General features: G+C 37.4%; 1 protein-coding gene across 1 annotated transcript in view; it reads right to left on the bottom strand.

The window, feature by feature from the left end:
- Nucleotides 1–20,079, bottom strand: part of CCDC192 (coiled-coil domain containing 192) — a 225,681-nt gene extending 205,602 nt beyond the window's left edge. The window contains exon 1 of the mRNA XM_059062364.1: nucleotides 19,978–20,079. Within this exon, the coding sequence (XP_058918347.1) occupies nucleotides 19,978–20,079 (102 nt within the window). The remainder of the gene's footprint in view (nucleotides 1–19,977) is intronic.
- Between the last annotated feature and the right edge of the window lie 1,168 nt (nucleotides 20,080–21,247).

Below are 21,247 nucleotides of genomic sequence, written 5' to 3'. Positions count from 1 at the left end.
CAACCCTGTAATAAGCATATTTATGCATCTTTGTGAGCTTGTTTTTTATTAATATAAATGGAAAAAGTGGTTACTGGATTTTAAAGAATATATACTTGATACATATTTAAGATTACATCCCCCGAATTCATCCTCCCACCGCAGTACATGAGAATCAGACTTTTCTTACACCCTTGCCAATAATGATATTTTCAATACTTTTTATATCTGTCAAAATTACAGGTAAACATGATATCTAAGTTTTAAAAATTTTTATTTCTTTGCTTTCTATTTGGACATCTTATTGGATACTTGCAAGCTTGGACATCTTATTGGATATTTGCATGTCTTCTTATAAATTGTAATTTGTGTCCTTTGTCCATTTTCGATTTAAGGGCTAATCTTTTCCTCATCAATTTATATGAGACCTTAATATATGAAGGACATTATGTTGTAATAGATGCTATAAATATGTTCTAATACTTTGAATATTTATAAATTCTTCCTATTTGGGTTGGAATAGTGGTACATTTTCTTATGAGATATAGAATTTCCAGAGACTCAATTATCTTTTCATCTTTGTGCGTTAATGCATAACTTTGTTCAAGAAGAGAGTAAAATTTTTGAAGAAGTAAACTCTAATCAAAACTTGGAGAAAGCTCCATTTCTCTGCACCTCATTAAGTACAGCTAACACATCACACATTGATTCAAATTGTTAGACATACTTTGAAACAACTGATTCACTCTGTTACCTAACATAAACAGCTCAGCTATTGACATGAGGACTTGGGGCTATTATTACCAGCAGCAAATTTCAGTTTAACAAGTCTATCAAAACAAATTAAGCTGACGTTATCCAGTCTGCCTGATGAGCCTGAGGCGGCCAGAAGCCACGCTTTATGCCTGAGAGCCCGCATCGTGTGCTTCTCCCTCCCCAAGTCACCCCACTCTCTTCCAACTTCTCTCCAAGCATCCAAAGAGAGCATCCCAAAGGTAGACTTACTCCTTTGGGAAAGGCTAGATTGAATAACTGTCCTAGCCACGTGGGAGGATATTTTCTCACAAGGAAATGTGGAAGTTTGGGGAAGTATTTTTCTGCAGACCACAGCAATTGAAGTGCGCTCTCATACTCAGACTGATTTGACTACATGGTCCCCAAAACACAATTTTCCCTTGCGCTGTGTTCCTCTGATCTGAACCTTCAGGTTTCAGAAAATGAGCAAATTATACACGAAATTTGAGTTTATCCAGAATATTAATTCAGAGTAACCCTTGCTTTCGACTTACATAATATATTTAACTTTTATATAGTTAAATATATACATTTAAATGCTGTCTCCGTTTTACATTTCAAAACTTCCTTCCTTGTGTGTATATACACAAACTTCTCAGTGCTTCCAACCTCACAGAAAAAAAAAAGTGTCAGCACTACACAGAACAAATTACCATGCTTTCCCCAAATAATGCCTATTGTTTGGAAATTTTTGCCATTTGAAGAAGCCAAATAGAAAACGTCATGGGCATCTGACGAAACAAATTTGCAGACACGCAAATGCTTCAGTTTATAGAGGTCCTTTGCACCGCTGATGCCTCTTGGGGAAATTCTGAAAAACAATCTATCTGTAAACAATCTGATTCAGTGCCACATGTTTTCTAAATTTCTTTGCCTGTTGACATTTAAAAAATAAATAAAGGGACACATTTGCATGTGAAAAGAGGACCTTTTGTTTCTTACACATTTACTCTATCAGAAGAATTAAAAACAAAATGGGTCATCTTGTCTAACTGCTTATGAAGGATCATTTTCTAAAGGGCACTTTCTAGTTCTTTGGCCAATCTTATTTTAAACAGCTAAGATCTTTTTTATGGCCTCTGTTCTCAAGTTAAATAGAACTTCTTATTAAAATGAGAAATTCTGGAGGTAATCTTTTTATTTTGTATCTATCTATACCTTTTCCTTTCTTTGGTTAAATTATTTTCCTTTTTTATACCTAATTTTATATTGCTGTAATCTTTGTCCATCAATACATTTCTGAAAATTCTCCTAGGTACATGGTACGATTTCACTTGCCCAGTCCTTTGAAGTTCTTTTTGGCCACGTGACTTCTTTGACCAAAGAAATAGAAGGGAAAGTGGTGTGTGTAACTTCTGGGCTGAGCTGTCTCTGTGCAATTGGCCCCTCCTCTCACAGCTGCCTGCCCGGATTGCAGAAATGCACTCCCAGGTGAAGCTTCCATCCAGAATAACTCATTGGTAACTATTTACCATAGTAAATAGTTTATTAGTAACTATGACTAAGTAACTGATTACTAACATCATTAGTAACTATGATGAATAGAGCCCCTCTGCCTCCCATCTTGGATGGGTATTGTGAAGAAGAAATAAATTACTCAGAAAAATAAAATATTACGATAAGCCATTAGCCAATTACAACGGATAGCCTTCCAAAATGTTAATGAAGTTTTGATCTTTCTTGATAGTGGCCAAAGGAAAAACTATATTTCTCACCAATGATTCCATCGCTACTACCTTTCTATGTACAGCTTGACCTGAACTCTCTGTTGAAGTTGTTGCTTATAGAATTTACACTATTAAACTAGGTGAACTTTGAGATGATTGTATAGGGACAACAGTGGGATGGGAGCAGGAAAGCATTATGTTGGATCAGCCCCTCATTTATGGCAAGATCTCAATATGAAAGTAGTTACATGAGAGGTTGAAGAGTGTGTAGAAACTCCAACTAACATCTCAAGTCCCAACATCTGGGGAGATAACATTACCTGCCCAGATACAGTAATGTTTGTAATGTTAGATATTATCTAGATAATTAGCAGATGTCTCTAGAAGTAAAGTTTCAATTTCTATACTATTCATGTTCTTCTGTGGAAAAAAAATTTAGATTGAATAAATGAACGTTACAACTTTTTTATTTTTTTTGGGGGGGGCTGCTTTGGGTCATTATTGCTGCTCGTGGGCCCCCTTCAGCTGCAGCAAGTGGAGGCCACTCTTCACCACGGTGCGCAGGCCCCTCACTGCAGTGTCTTCTCTTGCTGCAGAACGTGGGTCCTAGGCCCATGGGCTTCAGTAGTTGTGGCACGCAGGCCCAGCAGCTGTGGCTCGTGAGGTCTAGAGCGCAGGCTCAGTAGCTGTGGCACACGGGCCTAGCTGCTCGGCGGCACGTGGGATCCTCCCGGACCAGGGCTGGAGCCCATGTCCCCTGCATTGGCAGGTGGACTCCCAACCACTGCGCCACCAGGGGAGTCTTTTGTCTTGCCCTCAGTGACAGCACAATGGCTGCTTTGCATTTCTTATGAATTTCCATTCCCAAATCCACATTCATTCAGTTAGACCTATTCTGATTTTGTTATTCTATGGGGTTAGAGTCCCTGGGACACAGACTGAGAGATCTGACTACAGAGGGCTTACTGGAAATGGTTCTCGGGGGCAACACCTATAAAGGAAGGAAAGAAGCAGGAATGCAACAGCAGACTCAGCTGATTCCATAGGGGGGCTCTGGAGCTGGGCTGGCTCTTCAGAATTGTCCTCAAAGGAAGGGCGCCAGGTTTTGCAGCCCTGAATCAACCAGTTATTGGATGCGGGTTGATCCCATGGAGGGGATGACTTTGGGGCAATGGAGTGCCTTCATCTGAGGGAAATGTCTGGTGATAGACTCAGCTTTTAGTCATCATCAGGCAAAATTAACTCAAAGTAAATCATAGATCTAAATGTAAAACCTAAAACTATAAAACTTCTGGACAGAAAAAAAAATATTTGTGATCTTGGGCGAAGATTTCTTAGATCATATAGCAAAAGCATGATCCATGACAGTACAAATTGATAAATTAGACTTCGTGAGAAATAATAATTTCTGCTCTTCTTAATACACTATTGAGCAAATGAAAAGACTAACCATAGACCGGAGAAAATACCAGCAAAACACACATGAACTCTCAAAACCCAATGATTAGAAACAAACAGTACAACTTAAAAATGGACAAAACATTTCAATAGATACTTCACCGAATGAGATATAAGGATGGCAAATAAACAGATGAAAAGGTGCTCAAACACCATTAGTTATTAAGGAAATGCAAATTGAAACTGCCATGAGATACCACCACACCTATTAGAATGGCTAAATTTAGAAGGTTGACCTTGGAGAGAATGTAGATGAACTAAAACTTTCATACACTGCTGGTGGGAATGTAAAATGATACTTGACTTTGGAAAATAGTTTGACAGTTTTTAAGAACGTTAAAAATACACCTACCATGTGATTCAGCCATTTCATTCTTAGGTATTTACCCAAGAGAAAAGAAAGCATATGTCCATACAAAGATTTGTACATGAATATTTATAGCAGCTTCATTTGTAAAGAGTCAAAAACTGGAAATAACCTAAATGTCAGTCAGCGTGTGGAGGCATAAACAAACTGGTACATTCAGTTCAGCAGGATACTGTTTAGCAATAAAAATGAATTATTTATACACACTAAAACATGGGTGAATGTCAAAAGAATTTTACTGAGTGACAGACGTCAGTAAGAGGGGTACATACTGTATGACTGTTTATATGAAGCTCAAGAAAATGCAAAATAATATATATAATGACGTGACAACAGATTGTGCTTCCTTGGAAATGAGGTGGGCAGAAGTGGGTGAGAAAGATTACAAAGGAGCATGAGAAACTTCTGGAAGTGATGGAAAGTTTCATTATCTTGACTGTGATGTCAGTTTCACATGTGTACACATATGTCAAAACCCATCAAGTTGTATACCTTAAATTTGTTACGTATGCTTAAGGAAAGGAGAGGAGAGGATAAGAGAGGAGAAGAGAGTGAAAAAGGAAGGATGGAAGGCAGGGAGAGAGGGAGGAAAGAAGAAAGGAAAAGAAAGAAAAGAAACAAAATCCAAAACAAAAAGTTCTGAGATATTTCTTACCTATTAGAGTGGCAAAATAAATAACCTATTTCTTACAACAGCAACAAATCTTTATATTTAAATATATACAGAAATGTAATTCTATATTGATCTCATTTTAAGATAAATAGGAATGTCTCCTTTAAATCATTTTAAATGTTCATTTAAAGCACAAGTGATATATTAACAACTGTAATTCACTAATGATTTGAAAGTTTGCTCATCAAAGGGAAGAATCTTTTGAAAGCCATTTCAGAATGCTAAAATTTAGAAATATCAGAAATGTGACCAAATATACGCTTCCTGAAAAAATAATACTATATTATACCAAGTACTAGAAGAACATAAGTTACATAATTTGACACAACTTAAGGCATTGCTTGCCTTTCCCAATTTATCAAATGTAATATTTTTTAGCTAATTTAAGGTTGTTTTATAAAGCTGACTTCCTATATAGTGGGCCATGAGTTTGACCTTACAAATTAAAATTTTAAAGTGCTTTAATATTTTTGGCACTTAAAATAATAATTCTTTAAGGAAACCGCCACTGAATTACAACTTGAACACTAAATGGCTTATAAGGTTTTATAACAAGCCTAGTTTTGCACTATGAGTGAAATACTTCATACATATTCTAGCATTAATGAATTCATACCCACACTCCCATTTTTGGATGTGCCACTCCACATAACCAAAGATCATCTGGTGTTTTTACATCATTCATTTCTATTTGTCACAGTTCTCAGGAATAGTTCATGGGGAGAAACCCTGAGCCAGGATCCAGTTCAGGTCATGCCTCCTTGCAATAGAACTTTTATTTCCTGAACAGTTTCAAATGAGATGATTCATAAGCACTAGCTGTTCACTGTCTGAGGATGTTAAAATGGAGCAAAGGCAACGGTTCAAATAATATTCTAATCCTCCAAAGGTATAAGGTCCAGATAAACAGGGACAACCTGGTACCTGAAAAGTGGATCTAAGTAAATTCTCACTGGATTATATCCCATAAGGCTCTTACTCTGTAGTCAGCACGTGACTCATTCATCACTCAACAGCTGGACTCTCCCTCAATCTCCCTGACTCTAAATTTCTTAATTTCTAAAGTAGCAATAATAGTAATAATAATATTTATGGAGGAGGAGGAGGAAGCACAAGAGAGGGAAGGAGGGAGAGGAGGAGAAAAAAGTATCCATACAACGGTGATGATTCTTAGAAACCACCGCCGTCTGCTGCTATAAGGATTCAGAGGGACAGCATCTCTCAGTCACCTACTCCATTTGTTCTATTTCAGTTGCCGTTTTGGTATCAGGGACTTTGTCTCAGGGGCACAGAGATGAATAAAGGCTCTAAGAATGCACAGTTTACGGGGAGAGTCGAAACGTTAAGGTTTTATTCAGAGACTGGATGCCACAAAGGTGGAGCGTATTTCATTCTGCTTGGGTGGTCGATATCCTCACAGAATTGAAGAGATTTTTATCCTTCATCCCAATCTTCTCTGCCACAACTCACCACAGCTATTTAAAAGAGGCATCTGAGATCCACCTGCAATTGGGTTCCTCATGGTACGGAGCAGAATCTGTTCTGCTGAGTGACCAGTCTTTCAGTTCCAAGACTTAAAAGGGGTCATGGGGTGAGGAGGCAGCACTAATCATGACTATCCTATGGCCTTCAGGGCCCTAATCCTAACCTCTACCTCGAGCTAAATGCGCTCTTTTAGAAATGTAAGAATTCAGTAACTAGAGCAGAACAAGTTACTTCAAGCCCCAGCGCTCCCACCCATGTGAAATGTAAATTGAAAGGAGATAGATTCTCGACTCCAGGAAGCTAATTGGGAGCCCTAGGCAGAAATTCTAAATGTAGTAATTGGCACCTTGTTCTTTTCAGTGTTTTAGGCAGCCAGGGAGAGGGTTACCTCTAGGGCGCTAATTGATTAGCATTGTTAGAGGAAAGGAAGTAAACCGAGATTGGTGAGCTGAAGTCTCCCTTTTCCAAAACTCCAATTTAACTACTAGCTCAAGGGTTCCAACTAACCAGAGAAAACATGTTTTCATATTGTGCCAGCGAGGGACACTCTTTCTTTGGCCAACAGAATTGTAAGTAGATCCACTATATAAAACAAAAACTCACTGAAAAAAAAGTAATATAATATTAAACTATCACTAGAGTTAGAAAACAAAATTTTTATTAAAATTATATTCTACTAATCTAAGATGGTTTCCCTTTGACTCATACTTCAACAAAACCCCTCCTCCTGAAAATTATTGTGGGTTTGAGATATATGTCCAGTCTCTCTGGGGTCAGATTAAATGAACTCTTAGAAAAGAGATGTTAACCTTGAACAAAAATAATTGTGTGGAAGTGAGATTCTGAATATGCACCTCACTAGATCAAATGTTCTTAGCTGGTGATGCGGGGGTGGGATGAGAGTAGAAAAGCAGAATGCTGAATCTAAAAAGAAATAGAGAAATCAGAAGGCGAGGTCCCATGGTCCACAGGGGAGCCTGGTTGAATTGAATCTATTCCGGGTACCTATATACATATACACTTGTAGATATGTTCACAACCATTTTCACATCCCAAACATCTTATTTGAAGTAGACCATTAAAGTCTCATACTCATTCTATGAATGAAAAACAAGGCTCAGAGAGTTTAAATGACTTGAGTATCATCACACAGCTTGCAGGTGGCAAACTTGGGCCTAATTCCTAGTCCTAAAGTCTGTCTTCTATACCACACTGACTCTACATTAAAGCTGAAAAAGTTGTTCCAGAAATGTCTATGGGTGGAGACTAGGGGATACTTACTAAAACTGAATCGAGGGCATATAGATAGCTTATTTTTTTCTTTTTAACGGGAAATTCTCAAACTTACATAAAAGTTGAGAACTAGTATAATGAGCCTCCATGAACCTATCACCCAGCTTCAACACTTGTCACCAACCTACCCTGTTGTCACCTGAGGCCTCAAGAGGGACTAGAGGCTTTCGTAGAAAGGCCCCAGCTGTCCCAGGATGACTTGAAAGAGAATGAGCTGAGAATGTCGGGAATAGACTGTGATTTAAACCCAAGCCTAAACAAACCAAATAAGATGAATTACCCAATCTATATCATGTCTGAATTCCAGAATTTCCTCATATACAGGCAAATACTTTGACGTAACCCAGGATGTCTACAATAGTGTAGGGCCACAGAGAGCAGTGTGGAATCACAAATACAAATGGGGACAGGCACCCCACACCAACTTCCCTCCTGCCCAGCAGCATCCCTTCGTTGGCACTCTGGCCACTTTACCTCCTTCTACTTGAAAAAGAACATTCTATGTTTTATTTTTTAAATGTTTACTAGTAAAATGTGAAACTGAAACTATATTAGGAAAATATCAACATTAATTAAAGAAGTTACAGTTTCACTAACTGTAATGCTTTTTAAAAAAAGGAATTCAAGCAAATTTGTTTCTTACCAATATTTTGTTCCTTTGTTGTGTATTTGACTCTGAACTTCCAGATGTGGTGCTGAAATAAAGTAAGGGTTCAGAATTCCAAAATTTTATTTCAGACATGCACACACTCATACACACACATACACACCCCACATCAAATAGATCCTTATGCTGTACCATTGAAGATATATTTTCTAAAGCGTTTCCTCCCAATGTCATTTTCTAAACATTTCTAAAGGAAATCAAAACTAGGGAATGTAAACTTTACTTGAAGAAGATAAAATAGCCTTTAAAGGTCCTCTTGAGAGTAAGCAGTACAAACAGTACAATCTGTTCTGAAAACCTGCAAAATATCTTATTTCAACTAAAAAAGAAAAAAGGAGAGAGAGGAAAGAATATCCTATGAAACAGCAGACTTAGGGAATTCTTTATCTTCTATACTTTTTCTCAATCAATTTCTCTTGCTCTCTCTCCTGGATCATTTCCAATAGTTTACAAACATGCTGTTATTTGTTGCATCTTGAGCCCTCTTAACCCTTTAGTTTCTGCTTGATGACTCTGACCCCCATTAAAGCAAAACTATATTCTCACTGTCTCTTGGTGAACTCCTCCAACTTCAGGGATTTAAATAGTATCAATATGCTGATCACTCCCCAATACATATTTCCAGGGCAGACTTCTGCCTTGAATTCCAGAGGCATTCTTTCAGTTGCCTTCCTGACATCTCCACCAGGATGTCTAATGGACATCTCACTTGCAACATTTCTAAAACCTAACTTCTGATTCCTACTCCAGATCTGCTCTACTTGCAGTCTTCCCCATCTCGGTTGAGGATGACATCATCCTTCATCCTTCCTGTTGCTCAGGCTAAACCCTTGACCTTCCTTTTTGTCTCAGAACCCAAATCCAATCCAACAGGAAATTCTGGGCTCTGCCATCATAATATATCCAGTACCCAGCCGATTTTCACCACCTTCATTGTTAACAAACTGGTTCAAGCCTCAAGCTACCATCCAGCTCTTACCTGGACTGTTGCATTAACTTCCTAAATGGCTCTCTCTGGTTGCATCTTTGCCCCCTACCTTCTATTTTCAATATACATCATCCATAAGAAAAATGATGGGACTTCCCTGGTGGCGCAGTGGTTAAGAATCCTCCTGCCAATGCAGGGGACACAGGTTCAGGCCCTGGTCCAGGAAGATTCCCACATGCCACGGAGCAACTAAGCCTGTGCACCACGGCTACTGAGCCTGCGATCTAGAGCCTTCAGTCTAGAGCCTGCAAGTCACAACTACTGAAGCCCGTGTGCCTAGAGCCTGTGCCCCGCAATAAGAGAAGCCACTGCAATGAGAAGCCCACGCACCGCAATGAAGAGTAGCCCCCGCTCGCTGCAACTAGAGAAAGCCCGCGTGCAGCAACAAGGACCCAACACAGGCAAAAATTAATTAATTAATATAAACAAATAAATAGAAAAATTATTTCACTCCTCTGCTAAAAAATCCAATAAAGGATTCCATTTCACTCAGAATAAAGGGCAAAGCCCATATAGGGACCTACAAGGTCCTACAGATTTCTCTGCCATTCAGCCTTCCCACCAACCATAGGACTCCATTCCATACCCTTCTTCCCTTCCCAAACACTGGAGTCACAGTGGCCTCCTCACTGTGCTTCCATCACCTCTGCCTGGAACACTTCATCCACACTTGCCCACCTGGCTCTTTCCCACTTCCTTCTTTTCTTTGCTCAAATATCCCTTTCTCAGGCATGCCTACTACATGCACTTCATTTAAAATTGAACTCCTCACTCCTATATACTTTCAAATCACCTTGCTTGATTTTTCTCTGCACTACTTACCACCTTCTAACATATTATATAATTTGCTTGTTTATTATATTTATTGTGTTGCCTCCCAACAGAAAATATAAATTCCTTGAAGATAGGGAATTTTTTTCTGCTGTTTTTTTGTTACTCCATCCTTAGCATCTTAAAGAAGGCTAGAATGGTCAATAAATATTTGTTGAATGAATGACTTAATAAACCTCCAATCTTAATAAGTCTCATTCTACTGTTGCCAACCAATAAGCCTTACTTTACAACACTGGGATATTTTATTATTTTCTATCCTACTCTCTCCCTGAGGAGTGTATTATTTTATTCTCATATTTCTGTACATGTCTCTTACTTTAAAAAAATTGAAACCATTTAAAATGTTCACAAAGTAATCAGTGACTCTTGAACAAAATTAATTAAATTCCCACTTACTGGAAGGACACACTGGGGTTTTGAGAGATGTAATTGCTTTTCTTGCATCATACCTAAATCAGCAAAACCTGGTACTTTGGTGCTTTCTACTTGACAGTACCTCTTTATCATGAAATGGAAAACACACTTTTGATCATTACAGTTGCTGGGCAAAACAACATATGCTTTGAACAAGACAACAACCTTAATAAGTGGGCCCTTTTACCTTCTAACTGATTTTGTCTTCTATCACTGTAACTCACAAAACTGGTATTTTCACTAAATGTACTACCCGCTAGTTCCAGGGAATGTGTTTATCCTTTTCTTAGGTGTTTCCTCTGACTAGAATGTTCATGCTGTCATCTCTGTTTGTTAAAATCTTACCCATTCTTCACAGCAGGACTCAAAGGCTGCCTCCCCTGAAGCCTCTTTGGTCCTACTAGTCAGAACTATTTCTTTCCTCTGTGTCCACAAGCAGTTTTTGGATGTCTGTCTTTTATAGTTCTTATTACATTTCATGATGTATACAATTATTTGTCTACCTGTGTTTTTGCACTTCTCAGTGACACCTCCCAGAAGACAAGGACTATACCTTGTCAAGAAATTAATATTTGGTCACTGAATGAAGCCAAACAAAAAAAAAATTGAGTACAATACATGTGCATATTCAGAGTGCCACAAATAGACAAGAAAAAGGTACTGTTTGTAGCTACCTTCTTTTAATAATGCCTGAAACAAAACTACTGGTTTAAAAGTGAAGGAGCTTTGGCTGCCTGACAATAATATTTAAAGGTCATAAGTCATGGCCTCAGAATAACCATAGTAACTCAGCATACACAGTATAAGTCATGTTATACCATAATTAAGGGAACAAAAGCTTTAGAAAGCCTATTAGCCTTGAGAGAAAACAAATTAGAATTAACAAATGTATTTATGAAATGTTTTTATTGCAGTGTTTTCCTCAGGGTTCATAGAAAAGCTGAAAGAAATCTTTAAATTTCTTTTGGCAGAGGGTAATTATATGACATATAAGCCTTATAGTTGCTTTTTTTTTTCAGTATTCAACGAGAACATAAATATTTCCTTCCTTTAAGTGAAATATCTTTATATCTGTTCTCCTAACTTTTTACCCTGTTTTTTGTGTTGGAGTAGTAATCAGTCACCAGTCCATGTGAATAAATATTTTAATAAAATTGGTTTGGTTCTATTGAGAACCCAGTTTTTCTAGGAGAGGATTTCCTGGGAAAGTGCTTTGTTTTGTTCCCTAGGTTAACTGCATCCAAGGTCTAACCCTCCCTGGCTTAGACATAGGCTCAAGTTCCCATCTGTTTTATATAAACTATGGAGAAGGTCCGTCTGAAGGGCACGAGAAGAGGAGTGGAGAGAAAGTAGGGTAGGCAAACAGACACTTGGGACCAGTTTGTTCCTGCTTAGAACTGAAGGAGCTGGATCGAACCTTCCTAAAGGTGAACCAAGGTATCATGGTCCTCCACTGTCTCCTGCATCAAAGCCCTGCTCTATGCTTGCACAGAACGCTCAGCTCCATATGCCAGGAGAATAGAAACACCAATGATAATTTACAGTGAGAGCAAAGTCCTGCTTTCCACTTGGCTTCCCTGCTGGTGGTACCCTGTGCTATTCATTTCAAAGTTGTTAATCACAGGCCATTTTTCCTCTATTTGGTAACATTATGTTCACCAAAAACTTCCTCCTTTGGAAAGATTGTTACTCTTTTGAGGGTCACAGGCTCCTTTGCACATAGAAATATTTCTCATAAAATTTGGAGGAATTTGTGAACTTCCCACATCATCTATGGACCATAGACACAAGGTTAAAAATAAATAAAAACAAGGCCCACGCATTTCATGTAATGAAATTACATTTAACACAGCAGAACTACGGTTACATGTGTTTATATCACAAGAACACCATTTTCTAGGATACAGCTCTTTCTATAGAAAAGGCAAGGTCATCTCTCATTGAAGGTTTAAAAGAAAATTCTAAATGGAAGGTACTTCCACATTTTAAGCGTAAATGAATATTTTGTCAACATGAAAATTTCCTAGTGATTAACTATAGATCGATTATAAAGGTGAATGGTACTTCCATATTTGTGGCCAGAGTTGGTTTGGGTTTTTGTTTGGGGATGGTTGGAATGACCTAGCTTCTTCTTGACATTTCATTCCAGTGATTCTGAAAAAGGGCTGGCTCAGCTCCCCCTTTCCACACCAGTATAATGGTGGGGGTGAGTATGTGATTTTGAGGCACGCAAGTTAGGGACATTTTATTCATTCAACAAATATTTATTGAACACCTACTGCATGTCAGACCTTGCCTTATGATCTGGGAAGACATCAGTGTTCAAAGAAAGGGGTCATTCTCCAGGAAAGGAGAAAAAGTCTGTCTGATGTTTTCCTCAGACATGAAGGAAAGGTTTTCTTTGAAGCACAGAGTGAAGGCTACTTTATCTGTAAATTCCCATGAATTCTTTTGGAACAGGAGGAGCTAGGAACTCACCTGCTTCTCTTTGGGGTTTCATACCCTGGGGCCACAGACGTCCTGCTATAACATTCTCCCATCTCAAATCAGGCCCACTGAGGTACACGGTCTGTGGGACAGACATTGACTATCCCCATTCCTTAGAAGTTTAGAATCCCTGTTACTGGTCTGTGGTCCCCTGTTGCTAGGCAACCACAATGGCTGTGGAAAGGACAGTTAACTTCCCAGAGAAAAAAGTTTCAATTACAAAGCCACAGTGACCTCTAAAAACATCTCACAAATCAGATCCAGGCAGGAGTATAGATAAAAAATCACTACATATTCATCATTTCTGGAAAATGCATTCAAAGTGGGCCAGAAGCAGTGGTTTTGCGCTCAAACCATGACATGCTTACATACAGAGCCAGTGCTGAGGAAACAGTCACACTGTCTGAGAGGGGTGCATTCACAGAAATTGATTGGTTTACAGGCTAGCAGTGGTTTTTGCAGCAGACCACCTCTCCTTGTGATAATCTTTCTTTTCTGGGACCCACAGACCCCAGACAGAAGATCTCACCTGGCCACATCCTAATTAAGGCTTCCTTCTTGAGCCAAGATTGCAGAAGTGATCAATTGTGCTGATTAGCTGGTGATCTGCTCACTGTCACAACTCATCTGCAGCCACTGCTCCTTCTTCCTTATTGTTTGTCCGAAAGACACCAGCCACTTTCTCCCAGACAGTTGCTACGTCTCTCCCTGGAAGCATTTGTAGACCCAGGTCAGCTTGTATTCACTCCACTTCCTGCTCTGGCAGGAAATACATATAGGACCTTTGCAGTCTACAGATCAGAATCACTCCTGGATTTTGATTTCTTATGTCCTGGGCTTACCCAAACCTAATGACACAGCCCATCACAAAACAAATTAGGTTGGTAGGACAGAAATTTTTCTAATCACAGAGTTTGTCTCTAGGGATGGAGCGTATAGACCAAATAGCAGTAATAAGAGTGGGAATAGTTGACACTTATCAATTAAAGAGTGTAATTAGCATTTACTTCTTCAATAGAATTTTAAGTCACCCAGATCCTTGGTAAAACAACCCTATGAGTAAAGTTATGAACTACTGAGCAGCTGGTGTTCTGGGTGGAAAAATCAGCACGAACTAGGTAGGTGTGGAAAGATAAAGATTGGGGTATTAGCCTTGCATCTAGGTAGCAGCCTGTGTGGAATTCAGAAAATCGTCTTACCGCTCTATGTCTTCATTTTTCTTTTAATTTATAAAAGACTCACTTGAGTTGTTTCTGTCAGCCCTTCCAGCTTTAACATTCTGTTCCATTTCCTTATCCCATCTTATAAAAAAAACCCACACTGTGAATTATACTTTAGTGCATTTTAGAGGAATGTGCAGATGTTCACTATGCAGTTGGTTCATAACAATTTATGAAAGGAAGGTCATCTCAGTAATGACTGGTGAAAGACAGTGTAAGCACTAATTATTTATAATACTTATTAATCTTATCTTATATCTCACTGATCAAAAAGTGGTGGGGAGATATGGCTGGTTTTACAAAAACAGGCTTTCAGAAAGTCCTTGAAAACAAAGTGACTTTTCCACTATTACTCCTCCTTAAATGAATACTATAGGGAAGGATTTCAGAAGGAGATGGTGAAGAAATTAGCAGATTTATTGAAGACATATTGGTCTATAGAATTTTTGACTGAACAGGCTAAGTAATGAAATAAATGATACTATCCTTGTGTGACTAAGTTAAAGGAAAGTGCTTATTAATGAAAGTCATTGAAATGATCTTATTTTTAAAAGTTGGTTGTTCCTATAAAAGGGTTTCATCTTCAAGGAATTCATGGAAAAGACTCTGACAAGTACAGGTTTCTGGTAACTGACTATACTGCTGAACTGAATGAATAAGCATTTTCAGAACTCTAATGGAAAACTGATGAACTCATAAAAGTGCTAACAAAAGATCAAGATGAAAAAAAAATTAATTACATGGGACTGAGTGAACTGATGAGGATGATTATAATTTTTGTGACTTTCTGTTTGAATTAAAAAAAAAAATCCCACAAGGACTCAGAGGCCAAAAATATACAAATCAATTTTCACTGCAAAGTAAAGGAGCTGTTACAGTGGAGGATTACTGGACTGAATGTCAATATTATGACATAGTATGAGTGTGTTTCATGTTTGGTAATTGCAATCATTGTTGCTTTTGTTGTGGTCATCCATTTACAATTCTTGATGTCAGTCTATTTATCTCTTGTAAAAAATAAAATACAGTGTGTGTGTGAAAAAAAAAGAAAAAATTGATAGGTGATAAACATTTCTGAGTCTAAATGTAATTTAATGTTAGTATGTCAGTCCACAGTGGAAAGTAAGAATATAGGATGTGGGTAATACTGGTGGGAATACAAATAGAATTTTTCTTTAAAAATGGATGAATCAGATAGTTAACTACAATTAATATTAGGTTAGGGTAGACATATTCTGGATTTTCCGCATGGTAGCCATCCTTATTCTAATTACTGGCTTATTTTATGTCTAATCATTAAGTTCATTTTGGAGTTGTATTGTTTAATGTCTCTCAACTCCCATGACCACACTTGATTGGAAGAGAGATGTTAGCAGCTATAATATGGATTAGTGAGTTTTTGTCTAAGGTTTTATATATTGGGTCTAAAGAAACCTGCAATGAATCTCATTTATATGGTTAATAAAGTTTTTTTAAAAGTTGAAAAAAAAATAAAAAAATAAGAATATTTAACCCTAATTTCAAATTGTTTTTTCTAAAATATTTATTGCAAACTAATACTATGTGAGTTGTCTGTTAGGGAAGAAATTAAAGTCCTGACTTTCACTAAGGTATAAGCGGGACAACACAAGTGAAATACAATATGATTCCTAAATTTAATTAATTTAGCAAAGCAGGAGCTCAGAGCCAGCAGAAACCATGAAAATGCTAGACTCAGGGAATGTGAAGCACAATCTCTGAGAGGACATTGTTCTGTAGGGATGCAAAACGACATCTTAAATATTAAGGGACAAAGAGAACGTACCTGGCTTCTGGTTATAAGTGCAAGACTTCTGTTTTAAAAGCATTTTCCAAGGTGTTTTAAGGAACTGAGAATCCTGAGATAAAGTTAAATATTGGATATTAGTTTGACTGTAGTTTTGCTTCCAAAGGGATGCTAAAATTTAGTTATTTTTTGGTGAAAGTATTCATTTTTTTAATCCAAAATACTTTTATTTGTTCAGAATCAGATGTACTTTTAGAAACAGTGGGAAAAACAGTAATGCTGAATATTTTAGAAAAATGTGAGTCATTAACTAAAAGTGAAAAGATATTAAAAATTTATTTCAGTGGTAAGATTGTAATCTTATTGGAGGAGAATGGTAAGATTGCAGTTAATGCTGGGAATGAGGCTCATAAGTCCAAACCATCGAGTTTGGAAATACCAGCCTGGCACAGTGCAGTCTTGGAATATTTGAAAGTAAATTGTTCCAAACATTCAAATAGTTGAAAGTCATCATGAATTTTAGTGATCTGTTCTTCCTGAAAGGAAAAATCCTACTATTGGTAGAATAAAGAAACTGGTTGAAGAATAGCTCATTGCTTAGTTATACACGTATTATCAGTTTGTTGACTATATTTCTTAAATCAGAACTTGTTTTTCATTTAATAATTATGGTCGATATAATATTAAATGTTCTCTCAGCTTAAAAAAAAAAGTTGGGCTGAATTTTTAGAAAAACTAAAAATTCCCCTAGTCTAGAGGAAAAGAGGGGGTGTTAAAACTTCTAGAAATATATATAAATCATTGGCATTTCCACCATTAAACGTATTTTAAACTAAAAAAAAAAAAAAACAAAAATCACTGTGAGTTCATCAGCTCATCAGGGCTCTTAAAGACTACTATGCACAATTTGAAAACTTACCTGTGGTCTGTCAGAAGTGCATCTTTTCTTAGAATCAGAAATCATATATATGCATATAAGGAGGACTCAAGGGTTATACATACTTTTTGTGCTCTCATCCTAATACTTATCAGGATGCCTTATCAAACTTAGGTCAGAGCTGAAATAAGATAAGACCAGAAAGGAAGGTAGAAAAAGAAACATATAATGAGGAGAGAGCAAGACAGAACAGATAGTAGATTTACAATGAAGTAGAATGGCTGAGGAGAGAAGACAGAGCTGCAGTGGAGGTTTTTAGAGTTTGTGCTTGGGAAATAGACCTTTGGCTTTTATCTGTCCACTCACTTTCAATTGTACATTCACTTCCTCAATAAATATTGAAGACCCATTGTGTATCAAGCATGGTGCTAAGCATAAATAAAATTGATACGGTCCCTGTTCTCAGTATCGATTCAGCTGATCAGTTGATCATTCCGTCAAGGTTGTCATTCTAGTAGCCATGAATGTTCTATTGCAAAAAGAGCAAATGAAGAAAGTCTTGGATTTCCCAAAGGGTATTCTAACTTAACAGATCCCTAGCACCAAAAAGAATAAATGAATGAAAGCAAACAGAAGTACCTCGTAGGTATTCCCCCTGTGGAGGTACCATCCTGTGGAGACAAATGACCACTTTTCACAGAGTTGACCTAGGGAAGTTGACTATGTTTTCATTGTAATGGACACAGGTGACAGTGCCCATGGCTGCGAGTCAGGGTGTGTCTGAGCTATATGGGAGGACAAGAGGAGGCCATGAAGGTGAGAAAAAAACCACAGTAACGTCTTACAAACAAGTACATGAATTGCTCATTCCATGAACCTTAACAACCCAAACATTTTTCAACTGATTGCAACGATTTTCCTTCTGTTTCTCTCAAGAATTAGCCAGCTCTCTTGTCATTTTTGTGACCTCTTCCCTGTGTTGCTGATTGCTTGGCACAGTGGGTCTCATTATCTCCAGGCTTCCAGCCTGTTTTAATGGAGAGGGATGTTTATCTGTGTGAGCAGAGAGACTTGCTTACCCCTTGGTCCTAAAGTCTTTTGTCAGGAAACAGGAATAAATTGAAAGCAATTAGCTGATGAGCAGGAATGTAAACTTTTCATTTATGGCTTTTTTATGGCAGGAAGTAAATATTCCTTTTCCCTCCTTACAATTCTGTATTACATGAGCATTTGTCATTTGGGGATCCCAAATAGCCCTAATGTCTCTGTGGGAATTGTCTCTGTCCCCTTGTACTTGGTTTTAGAGGGACAGTAAATTCATGTACTCAGCACCCACCATATAACCCAAGGAGGCACAAACTCTGTCCAGACAAAGGACTGCATAGCATCTGAACTTGGCTATTCACCAACTGGACCCTGGGACATTGAATCTCAAACAAGTGATATAAGAATAAAATAAGCAGTTGAAGTTCTAGTTATCCATTTGCTCATTAATTTTTCCACAAATATTTATTGAGGCTCTGCTCCATGACAGTTATTTTTCTAGGTGCTGGTGATATAGTGGTAATAAGGAAGACAAAGTTGCTGCCCTTAGCAATTTCATACTTGAGTTGGTGGAGGCAATAAAAAAAATTCAGAAGGTAATTTCAGAAAGAAACGAGTGCTGTAAAGAGAATGGATGTACAACTAGGAGCAGGTGATAGCATAGAACTGAAACATGAAGGATGGGAAGAAACCAGCCTAGGGACCCTTGCAGGGAAGAGTGTTCTAGCCAGTGGTTCAGTCCCATTGTCACAGAAACATTCGGAGTAGCAGCATGAAAACCTCTCTGACCTCATGTCTTTGTGTGCTCCCCTTCACAGAAAAATGCATCCAAAAATTTGCTTATTTTTCCACCTCTCTTCATTCTTCTCCAGCCATTCATAGTATCCTCTGGAATGGCTTTCATTCAGGCCACCACCAACTTCCACCTTGTCACCTCCCTTCAATAGCTGCATCCTGACCTGAATTTTCCCTATTATGAGCCCTGCTTCTCAGTCTCTGGAATGGCCTTGGTTTCTGCCCATTCCTAACCAACCCTAACTGCAACCTCTGCTGATTTCATGAGCCCTAATATACTGCCAATTAATTCCATTTTTCTTTTCTTTGCCAGCATTGGTTTCTGTTGCTTTGAACCAAAGTCTAATTCATGCACTTATATTTTTCATATTACTGTTGATTTTTATCCAGGAAATCCAACTGTTCAACCTACAGCACAGTCCTCATTCATTCTTTTGCTTACATTCAGTGCTCTTGTTGAGGACATACTCGTGTTCCTTCTATGATTGACCTACTGTTCATTTATAGTTATTCACTTCTTGAGAGTAAATCATTCATTCATTTAAAAACATTTATTATTATGTATGTTCCTATCACAGAGTAAGATATTGGAGATAGACATAGTTAAAAACACTAATGGTTCCAAGACATATTTGTTAGATTCGTACACTCACCAAAAAATTTCTCTTTTAGTTTAATGTATTTTTAAATATTCTTCATGTTTCTCCTAATGCTTTGCTACACTAGGCTCTGTAGACTCTATGTCCTTTATAACTCTGATAGTGTCTCTGTTAAAATTTCTTATAGATTTGTTGGCTGTAAAATTAAATATAATTTATTTAAATATATTTTTAGCTCTTTAATGATTTTTTATACTTCCAATAAAGAATCTAGACTCAAACAAGTAAAACCAAAGAAGGTGACAGTAGAGAATCCTAAGAAGCCATTTCTCAGAAAAATCATCTTCTCCACTAGGATTTTTTTCATGGCTCACAGCCAAGTGAATGAACATGTTTTGATGAACATTTAATTGTGAAGGACACTTTCAGTTACAAGTAACAGGAAAGGCAACGCACAGTAGTTAACTCATAAGGGAATTTGCTGGCTCATGTGAGTAGAAGGTCCAGACATTAAAGGTTCTTCAAGGTTAATCAGTGATGGTATCAGCACATAGTATCTTTCTATCTTACCGTTCTTCTGTCAACAGTGTTGGCTTCTTCTGAAGCCTTGCTTTCCTCGTGGGCATAGAATGGCTGCCAGTAGTAAATGTGACTGCAGGTGATTTTGTTCATGGCTAGAGATAGAGAAAGAGAGTTGCCTTCCAAAACTTTAGAACAAAAGTCATATGTTTTGTTTTAATTGGGTGATCCTATATAACTGAATCACTTTGGCTGGGGAAATGTTGATTGACTCAAATCTTAAATATATACCCACCCTCAAACCAACAACTATGGCAACAGGAAAGGATCCAGGAGAACCCACCCTTAGGACTGGGGATGGGATCAATACCATTCAAATCACATGGCCACTACATAGTGAGGAAGGATGAAATATATTTGGGAGGCTTTAACACTAGCCAATGCAGGCATACATTTGCACATAATTTGTATATAATTTGCATATGCATTTCTTATTTGATTATTTTATTAGAAATAAGAATGATTATATCTTACCAATACAGGATGTTGCCATATAAGTGCTTTACATATTTTTTCATGTTATCTAGACTAGAAAAATATTCAGTAAGATTTACTATTACAATCCTTAAGGTCATTATTTCTCTATTTTTGTGTTTTTATTCTTTCTCATTGAGGTATATACCAGCAGGGGAAACAAAAAGTTAAAGGGTAAGAACGCTTAATATTTTTATATGTAATATAATCTGAGAAGCACTGTTTTAGATAATACTATGTAGTAAATAAACAGTAACCATGTAGTAGTTTATATATCATTTATTTTCAGAATATAATATTTCTATTTAAAATACATTGTACTCACTAACCCTATTACATTCGTGAAATTACCAATTATCTTGTAGCTATAGATTAGAAATTATTTTGAAATTTTTATGTCTAATGATGTGTTTATTTACTTTGGAAAAGATATCCATTTTAATCTCTCTATCCTGAGAATGATGAAACTTCATCTTTACTGTCATAGAACCAGCAACAAAACAAAACATCTTGATCAGCTCAAAAATTCACTGAAATCTTCCTTCACATTTTAATTTAGTTCATTATTATTCCTTTATTCTTTCTACCATTTATTGACTGCATTCACTTGACTGAACGCTTAGTCTGTGCCAGGCACTAGTGAGCACTGAAAGTGTGTGTGTGTGTGTGTGTGTGTGTGTGTGTGTGTGTTGCTTCTACAATGGACAAGGATTTTGAGAGGTTTCTATACCCTTCCCGAAGTACATAGAACACTGAAAGAGAGGGCAGAAGATTCAGAGTTGGGATA

This window comes from Kogia breviceps, chromosome 4 (genome assembly GCF_026419965.1).
Source record: "Kogia breviceps isolate mKogBre1 chromosome 4, mKogBre1 haplotype 1, whole genome shotgun sequence".
Lineage (NCBI taxonomy): Eukaryota > Metazoa > Chordata > Mammalia > Artiodactyla > Physeteridae > Kogia > Kogia breviceps.
The sequence above is the reverse complement of the archived record's forward strand: the minus strand, read 5'-3'. Positions and strand labels throughout refer to the sequence as shown.